General features: G+C 42.1%; 1 protein-coding gene across 2 annotated transcripts in view; it reads right to left on the bottom strand.

Moving 5' to 3' along the window:
• MYRFL (myelin regulatory factor like) overlaps positions 1–15,901 on the bottom strand; it is a 335,757-nt gene extending 319,856 nt beyond the window's left edge. For both annotated transcript variants that reach the window (XM_075344883.1, XM_075344884.1), the window contains exon 1: positions 15,575–15,901. In XM_075344883.1, coding sequence (XP_075200998.1) covers positions 15,575–15,629 — 55 coding nt within the window. In that variant the 5' untranslated portion in view covers positions 15,630–15,901. The remainder of the gene's footprint in view (positions 1–15,574) is intronic.
• Positions 15,902–17,036: the final 1,135 nt, after the last annotated feature.

Below are 17,036 nucleotides of genomic sequence, written 5' to 3'. Positions count from 1 at the left end.
GTAGGCGGAGAAGTGATGAAGCAGACGCAGAGGCGCGTCCCGGCTCGTCAAAGGTACTGCGAAAGGCCTGCAGGAACTCTCGAAGGTTCTTGGTCACAGGGTCCTCCTTCTCCCACAAGGGGTTCATCCACGCCAGTGCCTCGCCCTCTAGGTGGGACATTATAAAGGCGACCTTGGCTTGGTCGGAGGCGAATAGATGTGGCAGCTGCGTGAAATGAAGGGAACATTGGTTGATGAAGCCCCTGCAGGTCTTGGGATCTCCAGAATAACGAGGTGGTGAAGCCAACCGGAGTTGGGAAGCGCCCGACGAGGCTGCCACTGGTGCGGGAGCCGTGGATTGTCCATTGGAGGACCTGGGTGCCGCAGGCGTCATGGATGCTTGTAACGTGTACAGGCGGGTGTCCACGGAGGTCATAAATTGCAGCATGCGGGTCTGGACTTCACGCTGGCGTTGGAGTTCCTCTTGCAGGGCCAATAGTGCTGCAGCGGGATCCATGGCCTGATCTTACTGTCACGGCCGGGCGGTCGGGCAGACCCAGGAGGTGGATCCACTGGACCGAACTCTCTGAGATGGTGGTAGGGAGTCCGGCAGCTGAAGCACTGATGGGCAGTAGAACAGTCCGTGCAAGTGAAGGCAGCGGAGGAGTCCCAGGGACCACGGAGTCACAGAAGGTGGTCTTGGTGACGTAGCTCAGGTTCGGAGGCCGAGGTGATATCAGGCGGGGTCCGGAACCTCTGGAGCAAGATGACGGGTCACCGCAGGGATCCGGGATGGTACGGACTGTCAGATGGCAGACGGACAGCGTGCGGGGATCAGGACACGGCAGACTGGATGGCGAAGCAGGCACGGCTCTACAAAGAGAGATAGGTGAGTACGAGCACAGTAACACCAGGAGACCTGACTCCTAGCTCAGGGAACACGAAGATCAGGCCCCGCCCCCTTGGACAATGACCCCTTATATACCCTGTACCTGTGCAACCTCATTTCCTGTTAATGGACGCTGGCCCTTTAAGAAAGGGTCAGTGACCGCGCGCGCGCCCTAATGCGCATGCGCGCTGCCCGGGTGCCAGAAGCCAGGGAAGGAGGCTGCGAGGAGGACGCAGGGGAGCCGGCCAGGTCCAGGGAAGCTGTCGGGCGCCGGGATCGGGGGCCCGGAGCCCTGGGACGGACGGAATCCGGTGACTGGGGAGCGGAGAGCGTGGCAGGTGAGCCGGGGAACGGGGGTGAGGACCCGGGGAGCGTGACACATATACAACTAAAACTTGTAGAATAATATAACATGAAAGTTCACCTAATGATAATGCACAGTGGCGTGAAATACACGTTACCGATCAAAGTTAACACACCCATAATGGAAATATAGGAAGCTTTCACGTTACTGGTACCCAAAGGATCTGCAAAGGCACTATAGCTTCCCCAAATAAGAAATCCAGCAAAACCTGAGCTCCTAAATCCAAATGGATTCTAAGTCCCACAGTGTGGCTAAACCACATTTAAGCTATGTTCACACAGTTTTTTCCTGTTTATTTTTTCTGCATCAAAACCTTAACTTGTAGCAGGATATCTCCTCGTGGTTTTCTGCTCTTTTAGTACAGTTTTATGTGCTACGTTTTTTGCACTTACTCAATGACTTATAATTAGTGATGTGCGGACCCCATGCGGGTTCAAAAGTACTTGCGTGCCTGCGCTATACTTACCAAGTTACCAGCTCGGCTGTAACTGCTCCCGCTGCCGCTCATTCTACAGGGTAAGCCATTTATATGGATACACCTAAATAAAATGGACATGGTTGGTGATATCAACTTCCTGTTTTTGGCTAATTAGTATATGGGAGGGGAAAACTTTGCAAGATGGGTGGGGACCATGGTGGCCATTTTGTATTTGGCCAGTTTAAATCAAACTTTATTTTATCCAATGGAAAGAGGGTCATGTAACATCAAACTTAGAGAATGTCACAAGAAAAACAATGGTGTGCTTGGTTTTAATATAAACTTTATTTGTTCACTAGTTATTTACAATTTTATGACCACTTAGAAAATGTGTTCAAAGTGCTGCTGTTGGATTGTCAACCCTCTTCTCCCACCTTTGACACACTGACAGCAATACCGCAAAAGAAATGCTAGCACAGGCTTCCAGTATCCATTGTTTCAGATGCTGCACATCTTGTATCTTCACAGCATAGACAATTTCCTTCAGATAACCCCAAAGATAAAAGTCCAAGGGGGTCAGATCGGGAGACTTGTGGCCATTCAACTGGCCCACGATGACCAATCCACTTTCCAGGATACAGTTCATGTAGGAATGTTCGGACATGACACAAATAATGTGATGGTGCACCAAGGTCTGATGTAAAGTTGACGTTGGCAAATATTTATTCACTATTTTGTGTGGTATAACTATCTGGATTAAAGGGCATAAAAATTCCAAAGTTTTGAAAAAAAAAGTTTTTTTTTTATATTTACATAAATAAATGCAAATCACTAAATAAAATATAAATGGCCTGCTCAGGAAGGTGAAAACAGGTTTGGGGCTGAAGGGACTAATCAGTGGCTGTGCTTCCATGGAACCAAGATGCACAGGTGAAATTTTTTTTACCTATAAAAAGATAATACACAAAGAAGCTGCTCTGTGTGAACAGGAAGTTTGAGAAATTTCTAGTCTTGAATCCAATGGCAAATTGCCCTCAGTATTATGATGTGGGAATGCTATTTCAGACTGATATTTTACTTTTTTTACTGGAACTATGAGTAATAAAATAATGTAAGCAATTGGATAACAGACAAATGCCTTTCATTCTTTTATACAAGCGAAATAGAAATTGGTATAAAACCGAAAGTTAATGGGGCTTTCCAGTACCCCTCATTCCTGCATCAAGAGGTGAGCGGCACTGATGCACTGCATCAGCAGATACCTGCCAGAACATATGCGTGATCAGCAGGTATAGTGTATGTCTTAAATTTAGAAATGATTAGACCCATGGATGTTCAAGTGCAGCCAAAGTTCGGTTTGGGAACTGGACTTGACCCCAGACAACAAGCCCCATACAAGTCAATAGAAACTTGAACTTACATGCTGTAAAATGGTCATAGTGAGGGCTAGGAGGCTGAAAAACGAAGCAAAATGGGGCTAACAGCAGGACAATTATACATACAGTGTATCCCTTAAAATAAGACAGCAGTCAGAATCTTTTCTGGCCTGCTGATTAAAGTACATGAATATTCTCTACTTCCCTCGCCCACTGTGTGCCAGCGTCTGATTGGTTCAGCTGTATTGGTGTAAACAGAAATAAAAGTTAAAAAACTGGAGGCGGAATCTCACTTATTTTTCATAATAAATGCAGGTAAAACAGACAACTGTGGGCTGCAACCCCCAGCGGTCTACTTTACCTTGGTTGGTTATCAAAAATAGAGGAGATCCCACTCAGTTTTTTTTTTTGTTTCAAAAGAAATAAAAAAAACAAAACCCCGTGGGCTCCAGCCAATATTTGACATGGCTGTGATGTAGCAAGAAGTACCCACTCGGGAAAGGCTTTCTGATCAGCTGCTTTCAACAAGCTTTACTTGGATGACAAACCTTTACAAGAATCGGATGTACAGTTAAAAGTCTTGATCTGGTTAGAATTTGTACGAACCCGAACTTTACAGTCATCTCTACTTATAACCTAACTAGCTGTTCCCAGCCAGCTAACGTTCGGCACACCCATTCCTATCTAATTAACCTTCATTGAAGTGGTTGAATTACTTGGAAAGGAAGTTGATAATTGTCGACTGGCAACATGAATCCCAATACACACACACATATATTAATTATATATTAGATGAATAGTAAAGGTTCAATACACTGTGTGCAGAATTATTAGGCAAATGAGTATTTTGATCACACGATACTTTTTATACATGTTGTCCTACTCCAAGCTGTATAGGCTTGAGAGCCAACTACCAATTAAGTAAATCAGGTGATTTGCATCTCTGTAATGAGGAGGGGTGTGGTGTAATGACATCAACACCCTATATAAGGTGTGCTTAATTATTAGGCAACTTCCTTTCCTTTGGCAAAATGGGTCAGAGAGATTTGACAAGCTCTGAAAAGTCCAAAATTGTGAGATGTCTTGCAGAGGGATGTAGCAGTCTTGAAATTGCCAAACTTTTGAAGCATGATAACCGAACAATCAAGTGTTTCATGGCAAATAGCCAACAGGGTTGCAGGAAGCGTGTTGGGCAAAAAAGGCGCAAAATAACTGCCCATGAATTGAGGAAAATCAAGTGTGAAGCTGCCAAGATGCCATTTGCGACCAGTTTGGCCATTTTACAGAGCTGCAACATTACTGGAGTATCAAAAAGCACAAGGTGTGCCATACTCAGGGACATGGCCAAGGTAAGGAAGGCTGAAAAACGACCACCTTTGAGCAAGAAACATAAGATAAAACGTCAAGACTGGGTCAAGACATATCTTAAGACTGATTTTTCAAAGGTTTTATGGACTAATGAAATGAGAGTGACTCTTGATGGGCCAGAGGCTGGATCAGTAAAGGGCAGAGATCTCCACTCAGACTCAGACGCCAGCAAAGTGGAGGTGGGGTACTGGTATGGGCTGGTATCATAGATGAACTTGTGGGACCTTTTTGGGTTGAGGATGCAGTGAAGCTCAACTCCCAGACCTACTGCCAGTCTCTGGAAGACCACTTCTTCAAGCAGTGGTACAGGAAGAAGTCGGTATCATTCAAGAAAAACATTATTTTCATGCAGAACAATGCTCCATCACATGCATCCAACTACTCCACAGCGTGGCTGGCCAGTAATGGTCTAAAAGATTAAAAAATAATGACATGGCTCCCTTGTGCACCTGATCTGAACCTCATAGAGAACCTATGGTCCCTCATAAAATGTGAGATCTACAGGGAGGGAAACCAGTACACCTCTCGGAACACAGTGTCTGGGAGGCTGTGGTGGCTGCTGAACGCAATGTTGATCGTAAACAGATCAAGCAACTGACAAAATCTATGGATGGCAGGCTGTTGACTGTCATCATAAAACAAAGGTGGCTATATTGGACACTAATTTTTTGGGTTTTTGTTTTTGCATGCCAGAAATGTTTATTTCTAAATTTTGTGCCGTTCTATTGGTTTACCTGGTGAAAATAAACAAGTGAGATGGGAATATATTTGGTTTTTATTAAGTTAAGTTGCCTAATAATTCTGCACAGTAATAGTTACCTGCACAAACAGATATCCTCCTAAGATGGCCAAATCTAAAAAAAAAAAACCAAAAAAACGCACTCCAACTTCCAAAAATATTAAGCTTTGATATTTATGAGTCTTTTAGGTTGATTGAGAACATAGTTGCTGATCAATAATAAAAAAATCCTCTAAGATACAACTTGCCGAATAATTCTGCACACAGTGTATAGCTATCAATTGTGCACATATCCCGGTAAGTACCTGCCAACACAACATTCTCAACACCATTACTTCTCAATAGAGAAATCAGCCATTTCTAACAACCCTTTTGAAAGATTTTTTGCGCCTAAGGAAAGAAACTAAATACATTTTCCAGGCAATATGGGAGCGGAAGTCTTTACAACAATAGAGCAAAGAATTCTGGACAGGGACACTGCAGATAATGACTGAATAAATAGAAAACCGAAGATACAGTCATTGTTCTTTTATCAATAGAATATTATAGGCAAAGCATTTTGGACATCAAATAAATAGACTCACCAGTCAACATGTGATTTTTATTTTACTTATTTTTAGAAACAGTGCCAAGTAAGAGGACTATGACCTCATTACTTGGTACCCATTTTTTTTTTTTTACTATTTAGATCCTATCCACGTGCACTCAAACTGTCTAAGGGTAAGTTCACACAGTGCGTTTTCCGCGGCGTGTTGCACGTTTTTCGGGTGCGTTTTTGGCCTCAAAACTGCATGACTTTCCTTCCCCAGCAAAGTCTATGAGTTTTAATTTTTGCTGTCTGCACACAACTTTTTTTTAAGCTGCGTTTGAGCTTTAAAAAAAAAAAAAAAATAAAAAAAAATGGACATGTCAATTCTTTCCTGCGTTTTTCCCTCCATGCAATGCATTGGAAAAACGCAGAAAAACGCAGCCAAAATGCACCAAATCGCGGTAAAAACGCATGCGGTTTTTGCCGCTTTTTTTGCCGCGGGTGCGTTTTTAGCGGCCAAAAACGTAGCGCCAAAAAAACGCAGCGTGTGCACATAGCCTAACGGTTGCTGAAGAGAATTTCATACCAAAACACTTTGGATGTGATTCATCAAGGTATCTGTAGCAGATTGTACATAAAACACCTTAAAACGTTGCAAAATCTTTATGCAAACAAAAGGTTACTACATGTGGTGCTTTTATGCCAGTCCCAGCCACCTGTATATGAATATACACTCAACATTGAAATATACACACATATAATGAATTCTTGCATACACGTGTGTTCATGTGTATAATACATTAATTTGTGTTGAAAAATTATTCATGCCCCGTGAACTTACCCACTTTTTTCACGTTACTATCAAACTTGGGATTTTGAGATATACAGTGGCATGCAAACGTTTGGGCACCCCTGGTCAAAATTATTGTTATTATGAACAGTTAGGCAAATTGAAGTGGAAATGAAAAGTCAAAGTTAAAAGGTGACATTTCCTTTGTATTTTAGGCAAAAACGAAGAAACCAGAATGAAAAAATGTAAACGATAAAGAGCAGTCCATGCAAGAAGACCCAAGGATCTCACAGAACTGGAAGACTTTTCCAAGGAAGAATGGATGAAAATCTCTAAAACAAGGATTAAAAGATGCTTGGCTGGCTACAAAAAGGGTTTACCAGCTGTGATACTTGTCAAAAGGGGGTGTTACTAGGTACTAACTATTCAGGGTGCCCAAACTTTTGCATTGGCCCATTTCCTTTTTTTTTCTTGTGTAATTTAAAAAATATAAAAGATCAATTTTTTTTTGTTTAAAATACAAAAGGAAATGTGTGATCTTGAACTTTATGCCTTATAAAGATCATTTCATCTTACACTTAACTGTTCACAATAAGGCTATGTGCACACGCTGCGTTTTTTTGACGCTGCGTTTTTGTGCGTTTTTGGCCGCTAAAAACGCACAAAAACGCACCTGCGTCGAAAAAACGCGGCAAAAAACGCACGCGTTTTGCCGCGATTTGGTGCGTTTTTTTGCTGCGTTTTGCTGCGTTTTTGCTCACTGCGTCCTTATGCGTTTTTTATCAGTGAACAAAAAAAAAAAGGTCTGATGTCATTTCCTTCTTCAATGTGTTCTTCATTCTCCACTAGTGTATGCAGAAGAGCAGACAGCTGCAGAACTACAAGGCTCAGCATCCTCGATCCAATAGTGTATGCAGGACAGCAGACAGCAGCTGTCGAACTACAAGGCTCAGCATCCTCCATCCAATAGTGTATGCAGGAGAGCAGACAGCAGCTGTCGAACTACAAGGCTCAGCATCCTCCTTCCAGGACTGTATGCAGGATTTCTTTGCCCCCCAAAAAAAAAAAAATGACGTGGGCTTCGCCATATTTTTGTATGCTAGCCGGGTACAGCAGGCAGGTACGGGCTGCCCCCAACCCCCAGCTGCCTATTTGTACCCGGCTGGGAACCAAAAATATAGGGAAGCCCTTTTTTTTTAAATTATTTCATGAATTTCATGAAATAATTTAAAAAAAAAAATGACGTGAGCTTCGCCCCATTTTTGAGTCCAGCCGGGTACAACTAGGCAGCTGGGGATTGGAATCCACAGTGCAGGGTGCCCATGCTTTCTGGGCACCCCCGCTGTGAATTGCAGTCCGCAGCCACCCCAGAAAATGGCGCTTTCATAGAAGCGCCATCTTCTGGCGCTGTATCCAACTCTTCTAGCTGCCCTGATGCCGGGTGGCTAGCCAGGTAATAATGGAGTTAGGGCTAGCTGTATATTATCAGCTAGCCCTAAGCCCGAAATTCATGGTGTCACGCCAACATTAGACATGGCCACCATGAATTTCTAGTAAAGATAAAAAAAAAACACAACACAGAAAAATATTTTTATTAGAAATAAAACACAACACAATTAGTGACTCCATCTTTATTGAAATAAACCCCCCTCCGCAGTAATCCTGGGTCAGGGTCCCGCGCCGTCCAATCCGGATCCAATATCATCTGATGGATTTGCTGGAAGGCATACCGATCAGATGATGTGTCAGGTTCAAGGATGTGAATCCCATCACACATCAGCTGATTGTATAAAAGCCGATTATACAATCAGCTGATGCATCAGTAGAAAAAAAAAAAAAATAATACTCACTTATGTGCTGAATTACCGGCAGCTCCCGGAGCGATGGGGCGGGAGTCTGATCCTGTCCGATCGCTGCAGCAGCTGCCGGTAATCAGGGATGAAGTCTCCTGACGCATCCGCTGATACCGGCCGGGCGCCCGCGTCAGCCCGAGACTCGATCAGCTGATGCGTCAGGTGATCCATCGCCAGGTCCTGCAAGCAAGGTCCTGCCCCGGGGAGACTGCACACGGCCGGAGCGGGAGCGGTGAGAGGATCTGGGAGCGGGCATGGCACCGCGAGGCTGCAGACAGGTGAGTATAACTTTTTTTTTTTTTATTCTACTGTTAACTTTTGTTTTCGCAGCCGCTTCCACCTCCTGCCTGTACATGGCGCCGCACGGCAGCATACATGCACAGGACGGGAGATGGACGCGGCGGTGACGGTACCGGGAGGATTCATGCTTCTGTCTATACTGACAGAAGGAATCCTCTTCCTGTACACGTCACTTTACTACCCACCTCCTGCGCTTATAGCTGCGTTTTTGGTCTTAGAAACGCACCAAAACGCAGCTATTTGCGTTTCTCATTGCGTCTTTCAACATCCCATTGAACTCAATGGATGAAAAGCGCAGTGAAAAACGCGGGAATAATTGACATGCTGCGTTTTTGTGGTCACCACAAAAACGCAGCTGAAAAAAAACGCTGTGTGGGGACAGCAAAAATGAAAACTCATAGACTTTGCTGGGGAAGCAAAGTCATGCAGTTTTGAGGCCAAAAACGCACCCGAAAAACGCGCAAAAACGCCGAGAAAAACGCACCGTGTGCACATAGCCTAACAGTAATTTTGACTCCTGTAGCTTTAATTCCAGGGACACTAATGGCTATATTCCAGCAGCTTTATTCTCCAAAGTGTCTCAGGAGCCTTTTCTTTTTTCCAAAATCACTGTCCCATAACCTGCAGAGTCTGCAGACTCATTTTCCATCATGCACATCTGCAACGTTATTGGTAGCCAATTGGAAAGGGAGCTGCCAGCAACAAATCATGTTGATTTGCATGCTAAAGTGCATTAAGCATGGCAGAACTTTCTTCGGACAACCATTATAAACTCATTGCTAGCAGGAAATGTGTGTAAGCGTGCATTTCTTGTGTGGTACCCATTCTTTAAACTGAATAATGCGAGAAGTTTTCAAAATGGTGTTTCATTTTTCATCCTTTATATAAATTATACGATTTAAGACATGCAATATGTATAGTTACAAAACGTTTCGTCGTTGGCAGTGTAATTTCAATGTTGAGCAGTGTAATATGTTCATATACCGTATATTTACATTTTAAACAAGTGTGCAAATGTTTTAGTCTAGTGTGGAGAATAGTGTTATCCTCTTCCTGACATTGGTCATACTGGCATAGCCTACTTTGCAGTGTGTTCCCGCAAATTAATGTACTGGTACATCTTGGCTATCATGCGGGCACAGGAGCTGTGCACGCACTAGCATCGCTCTGAGCTTGGCTTAAATGATAGAGCTTCAGCTGTCACAGACAGGGCCGCTGCCCTCACTGCTCCTGGCTGTTTAACTCCCTAAATCTCAAGAGTGAGCTCAAAATTTAGGAAGGTTGGGAGAGGGAGGGGAGCTTCCTCTTCCACCCGATCAGGAGCCCCATGCCATTATCATTGGGCCCTGAACATTGCCATGTCAAGCTGAGGTCAAAAAACTACCGTATTTTTCGGACCATAAGACGCACTTTTTTTCCTCCAAATTTTGGAGGAAAGTGGGGCGTGCGTCTTATGGTCTGAATAGTGTATTATATGTGGATTATATGGGGCTTGAAGGGCAAAGGGACGGCGCTGAGAGGGGGCATCGGGAGCAAGCACCGCGTTATTTTTGGTAGTTCCTGCTCTGCAATAGCTGACACACATGGTATCTCCGCAGCCGCCGGCATCCAGCAGCTGCTGGGGAGATAGCAAGTAGACATTACAGAGCAGGATCAGCGCTGGCGGCGGTAGCAGGAGCGGTGCTGGCGGCGGCTAGTGTATCACCACCACTCTAGTGATGAAATGACTGCCGCTGCACGTTACCTGCGCTCAGTACGGTGGACAGTCTCCTCCTCCAGGACAGCACAGCACTCCCTCCTCCCCACTGGCCCTGCCTCTTCATCACTGTTACCGTACTTCCTGATTTCTGATGCAGCGACAGGGCCAGGCTTAATGTACATCATTATCATAGCTGGAGTCTGCTCCGGTAAGAGGTTAACCGTTACAGTACAATAAAGTATAGGTACCCCCTTCCCCTAATAAAGTACCGTACATTATAGTAAAAAATCACATTACTGTGCTGAACTAGAACTCCAAGCATGCCATACAGGACATGCTTGGAGTTCTAGTTCTGCTTATAGGCAAGAAGATATTGTAATAAACCACTTGACATGAATAGAACCCCCATAGTGTCAGCAGCAGATCCCCATAGCAGTGTCAGCAGCAGATACCCCATAACAGCGTCAGCAGCAGATCACCATAGCAGTGTGAGCAGCAGATCCCCAATAACAGCGTTAGCAGCAGATCCCCCCATAACAGTATCATTCGGATAGTAGTGATGAGGAGTTCTTGGGATTTCCCTGATAATTAGAGAAATTTCTGGACTTAAAGCTCAAAGTCAGAAATAATGGTTGTCAATGCTGCTGTTGAGTTGTTTACAGTTACATTAGTGAAATATTACAGTGTTTAGATTAAATATTTTACCACATTTTTTGCTTCAAAATTTTTTTTTCCTATTTTACACTTCTAAAACCTGGGTGTGTATGCCTTATGGTCCGGTGCGTCATAGTCCGAAAAATACGGTACCTCCGGGTTACCTGGCTATGGTGGCCTGTTGAACCAGGCCAAGAGAATGGTCTAAGCAGTGTTTTTTACCAATATAGGTGGTGCCTAGCCCTCTCTTTGTTGGTTTCAGTGTTCTGTCATTGTCATACATTACTATGTTTGTGCACAGCAATGCATTACACCAGCTATCAGACTAAGAAAAATGAAATGTCCCATAGACTGACTAGGGAAAAAAGTTTTTTTTTTTTAATCCCCATATGAAAAAAATTGAAAATATAAATGAACATGTAAAAAAAAAAAAAAAAAGTACACATTTGGTAATGCTGTGTCCAGAACATCCAAATCTATAAATATGTCACACTAATTAACTGAACATTAAAAAAAAAAAATGTGGCCAAAAACTAGGCTTTCATCAAGCCGATCAAAAAAAGTGGACTACAACGAGATCAAAAAGTAAATAAAGTATCTCTGAAAAGCTCATCCTGTCCTGCAAAAAAAAAAAAAGTCACCATACAGCTAAGTCAGTGAAGGGGGGAGGGGGGGGGGGAGAACAAAAAAAAAAAAAACAACAAACTATCGCTGTCAGAATGCAGTGGTTCAAAACTTTTTTTTTTTTACTATAAAATAGTGTAGTGTAGAGGCAAAACACAAAAACACAAATTTATTAAATCACTGTAATCATACTGACCTGAGGAATAAATATGCTCTCACTTTACCAAGCAGTGAGTGGAAAAACAAAACAAGTTTTGCTTTTTATTCATTCTGCCTCAAAAAAAAAAAAAAAAAAAAAAAAAAAAAAAATTCGGAATAAAAAAAAAAAAGTTAGTGCTTGAAAATGATACCAATAAAAACGTCAAGTCATTCCGCAAACAAACAAGCACTCACATGACTGTTGGCAAGAAAATTAAAAAATTAGAGCTTAAAAATGGTGATGCAATTTTTTATTTTTTTTTTTTAAAAGCATTTTTAGTGTGTGAGAGTAGCCAAATATGCAGTATAAACCCAATATAGTCCTGGTATTGCTGCAGTCAAACCGACCCATAAAATAAAAAACAGCCTTTTCACTTAAACTGCATAGTTAAGGGCATACAAAAAAAAAAAATTACAATAAATTATTGACCTGCTGTTCATTTGCTTAATCTATCTCCCAAAGATAGCAGTAAGGTTTGGCTTGCATTTATCCTGGGCTCTATGCTGAGCACTTAGACCGTGGGTTTACATGTAAATCTCTGAAATAAGAGATTGGAACATCCACCATAATGAAGCAGATGGAGACACTGTGGATTCACTCTGGGCTATTACACAGTTGTCCAGCTTTTAAGGGTATGTCCACACAATCAATGTTAGCAGCATTTGGACTGTTGCCCCTTTGAGTGTGCACCATTGTGTAGCGATTTTCATGAGTATCCGACCCCACCTACTTACCAACGGCACAGGAACGGTTGATGCCGGTGGTGTGGGCCCACATCGTTTTGTCTGCTAAAAATATAATTATTCTTTTACACCACCCAATGGTTTAGAATTCTGTGAAGCATATGTGGTGTCAACATGATCACTGAACCCCTAGATGACTTCATTGATAGGTGTAATTTGCAAAATGGGGGTCACTTATGGGAGGGGAGGGGAGAAGAAGATTCTTTTTTAGGTTTGTAACCCTGGTAATAGTACATGACTTTCCCTAGTCAGGTTGTGTGAATGTATGTAAATGCTTTTTATCTCCTACTTTTCGTATTAGGCTGGCCACCTAAGGCACTTTTTCTTCTCTTGCTGTATTATGCGAGCTAAGAACATTGTACTAATACCAGGAGAAATATATATACATAGTTTCTCAGGATTTTGGTAGTATACTTTACAGATGAGCCCGATGCCAAAAATTATCCCTAGATACAGTTCCCCCCAAAAAGAAAACAAAAAAAAAAAAAGTGTGTTCAGGTAGCTATCTGTATACATGTAAATAGAATACAGGACGACTGATACGGGAGACCTCTCCTCAAAGGAAGCAGATACACCCCCCCCCCAAAACGCATTCAAATGACCCTGCAATAAGAAGAGTTGGCTAGTGCAGAGCTCACTCACATAGACCCGGTTGTACCACTGGCATCACTCTACTCCTAAGCATTGTGGCAGTTCCAGGTCACCAGGGGGAGACAATTGCTACACTTCAGTGAAATGGCAAGGGGTCTGGGAGTGAAGTCTATCTGCGTGTGAGACCCCATCCTCTGGCGAGTGATTTTTGGGGGTGTCTGTTTTTTGATGAAGGGTCTACTGTATCTACACCCCTCATGTATCCATTTACTTTTTACACTGACCATAAAAATTCAGCAAGCAGAAACGTGCTTTAGAGAAGAAAAGAACGTTTTACATACTGTAACTATAAATGTGGCTATAAAATCAAATAGCATTGAACAAGCCCTATTCACAAATTATGTATAGCATGCATAAATTATAAAAGTACATCTATTACTTGTATCAAATATCACAAAAGGTTAAAAACAAGAATACATTTAAAGGGAGGCAAGAGGCACAGAAGTGTCACATCAGACCATTCAAAACAGTTTACATCAATGTGGTCTGAGTGCTAGACGACCTACAAGGATACCGGACCACACCACCAGACAGAGGCGTAATGTACGCTGGATGAGGGAACCAATGGCCTCATTGCAGTTTACAAATTAAAGTGAATTCACGCTGAGTAGAGGATTGGCTCTGCCAATGATGTTGGAGAAGTCAAGAACAGCGCTATATATCAAGCACTATTGTGTCACCAGAGGAGCCCTTGGTGGTGTTACAATGTGGCCAGGTGTATCTAGTCAATACAGAACTGCCCTACACTTTGTTAATTATACAGTGACAAGCCCCTTATAATTTAATATCATCATTAATCCAGTCATTCTGCCTCTGCATGATCAACATAGGCCATGGACGACAACAGTCAGGCTCATTGACTTCGTTTTATTAGGGAATGACTGCTGGAGACTGCGGTACCTAAAATTGAGTAGTCTGCACTTTCTCCAGACCTGAATCCCATAGAAAACCTCGCCATGTAGAGAATCGTAACTCTGTACCCCAGAACCTTAATGACCTGAGGGCTGCTCTTCAAGAAGAGTGGGATGGCATGCCTCAGCAGATAATGCCCCTTGTCAACAGCAAAAGGCGGCGTTGTCAAGCTGTAATTGATGCTCAAAGCCACATGACTAATTAGAGCCATATGCATGCATACATAAAAATCACCAGAATCGATAAACTAAGCTGGGCACACTAAGCCTCATGTTCGTCCTCATTATATAACTGCGGTGAGCACTTAAATTGAATAATATAATTGTCATCATGTAAGTTCCTGGCCTCTACATTTAATATCAATGGGGCCAATGACCAAAGTCAACTATCATACATGCCTGGCTGTCTCAAACACAATGAATTGAGCCCCCATTTAATCAAGGCACACGCATAACCACCTCCACAACCACACTTCTGTAGTAATACAGCAAGAAAAAACAGGGGGCTTATAATACCCATACTAGTGAACGGTGGAAAGTTTAGCAAGGGTGCTCCCCCCTACCCCCCCAAATGTGAGCCGAATAGAGGTTATTTTTACAAATCAGCATTATCTACTTCTCCTAGAATCTTCCAACTTTCACAGTATTTTTAATTAAAAGCTAATACAATAAAGGCTAGAGGGGAGATATTTTCATTGGACACAATTTTGAACCTGGCAATTTTAGTATTTCTATTGTTCCTAGTCACAAACATTGACTATGTTAATTATAATCTATTATAAAATATACAAATGTTTGTGACAAGGTGGTCATGTTTAGACATCTAAATTCAAAATGGCCGCTAGAATCTAGTCTGGTGCAGTCAACTCAAATTTAATATTCAATTTATGGTTAATGGAGAAAAACTGGCTGAATAATGCTGCTAAAGGGCATATTTTGCAATATTTTCAGCATGGTCTTGTACAGGTGAAACTAATCTTATCCCAAAGCACTACAGGTCCATGTAGATATACTAAGGCTTTTGTTTGTGTTTTCTTAAACTAGGACAGATTTTAGAATGTACCAATATGTGGAAAAAAAAAAAAAAATTCTTCCAAGAATGTATTCCATAATTATTAAGATGTTCCTGTAATCGATACTTTTGTTAAAAAGTCAATAAAAAAAATATGAACATTGGACCGGAGTACCATATATTAAAGTATAGGCTCCTAACTCCATTCCAGTATTGCTTTTTAAATGCAAGAATTGTGGTCTGTAAGGACTACAGTAAGTAATTGGTATGTGTGATATACCCAAACTGCAAATGGTTCTTGGTCTAAAAGCAATTTATACATTTATATTAATACAATGATTTACATTAACAGTGCCATCTAAAAATGTTGAACATAACTATAGAGGGGGCAAGCTAAGTGCTGAACATTCAATGTTATTTTACCATAAGATATACTAGTAGATTACATCACAAAAGTGTTCTGGAAAACAATTTACCTTCGAAAAATTGCTGCAATGCCTCATGTTCCCCTAATACATCCAACCGGTCCATGGCAATTGTCTGAAGAAGAAAATACCAAGAAAAAACAAATCCAGGACAGCTTTGCTAGGACATATCTCCTGGTGAGAATGCATTACCCACGGTCATAGCTTTTTATTTGTAGTATAGGAGGAAAAATAAACTGCCTAGGTCCACTTCATTTACATGCTTCATGTCCTCCAGAAAGTCATTTTGAGAAAATTCAGATGTTATTGAAGAATATCCTAAAGATTAGTTGAGATATTTAACCTTTACTTAAGCAGCAGACTAAACAATGACCATCCCTTCCTGGTCCTAGAGACCTTTGCTCTACGAACTGAGCACAGCACATGCGCAGACACTAGAGTAATAACCATTAATTCTTATCTAACATTTGTCCTTCCATGCAGCAAAAATATTTTTACAATGTATGCAATTAAGAACCGTGATACACCTCCATGGATATTATGTGAATGACACAGCAGCAAGATGGTAAAAAGAACTTCGACATCTACTTAGGCAACTTAATTACCTAAGGCCAGTCTCACTCAGACATTCAGGGTCAGAGTATGCAACAACATCTGAAGGTCTCATGACCGAAACAATAGCCTCATTTCTATAAGGCACTTGATTTCATGTTAGAAGACCTATGGCCAATCTGGGCACTGTGATCAATGCTCTGACCCGGAGTGTTGGTTGTGTGAAATAGGATTAATAGTCATATAATTTTAACATAAGAAGATTAGTTAACTTCTGTTCAGATGATGTGTTCCTTTATTTTTTAAAAAGATAACCCTGTTGAATTGAGTGTCATTTCCGTCATAACCACCTATACCATATCCACACTATATATTAAAAAAATAAAAAAATAATATGGATGGGTCCCACCTCGGAGATACTTGCCTATAACCAAAAAAAGGAGGGACCCCAAGGGTGGGACATGTAGCCAAGAATAATGTTTTACACTACTTATGGATATGCCAGAAATCGTAGAATGGAAACCTCTTAAAAGGGAACCTGTCACCTGATTTGTCCCTTATAAGCTGCAGCCACCACGACTCAGGCCTTATATACAGCATTCCAGAAAACTGTATATAAGTGCCCAAGCCAATCTGTACAACGTATAAAATGTTTTTGTATACTCACTTGTTGGGCAGTCGGGTCCAATGGGCATCAGTGATCTTGATCCAGCGTCTCCTTTCTTCTTGTGATCACCATACTCCTTCCCAGCTCCGTTTGGATGACGTGTCCTACATCATCCACAGTGCCCTCCTGCGCATTATTCTCTGCCCTGCTGAGGGCAGAGAAAAGTGCTGTAATGCGCAGAAGCGGAGAAAGGTAAAAGACCGCCCCTGTGTGTGTAAAGCTGGTGTCACACATAACGACGACAACGACGTCGCTGCAACGTCACCATATTCTGTGACGTTGCAGCGACCTCAA

This window comes from Anomaloglossus baeobatrachus, chromosome 4 (assembly GCF_048569485.1).
Source record: "Anomaloglossus baeobatrachus isolate aAnoBae1 chromosome 4, aAnoBae1.hap1, whole genome shotgun sequence".
Lineage (NCBI taxonomy): Eukaryota > Metazoa > Chordata > Amphibia > Anura > Aromobatidae > Anomaloglossus > Anomaloglossus baeobatrachus.
Note: the sequence above shows the minus strand (reverse complement) of the source record. Positions and strands in the feature narration are given on the sequence as shown.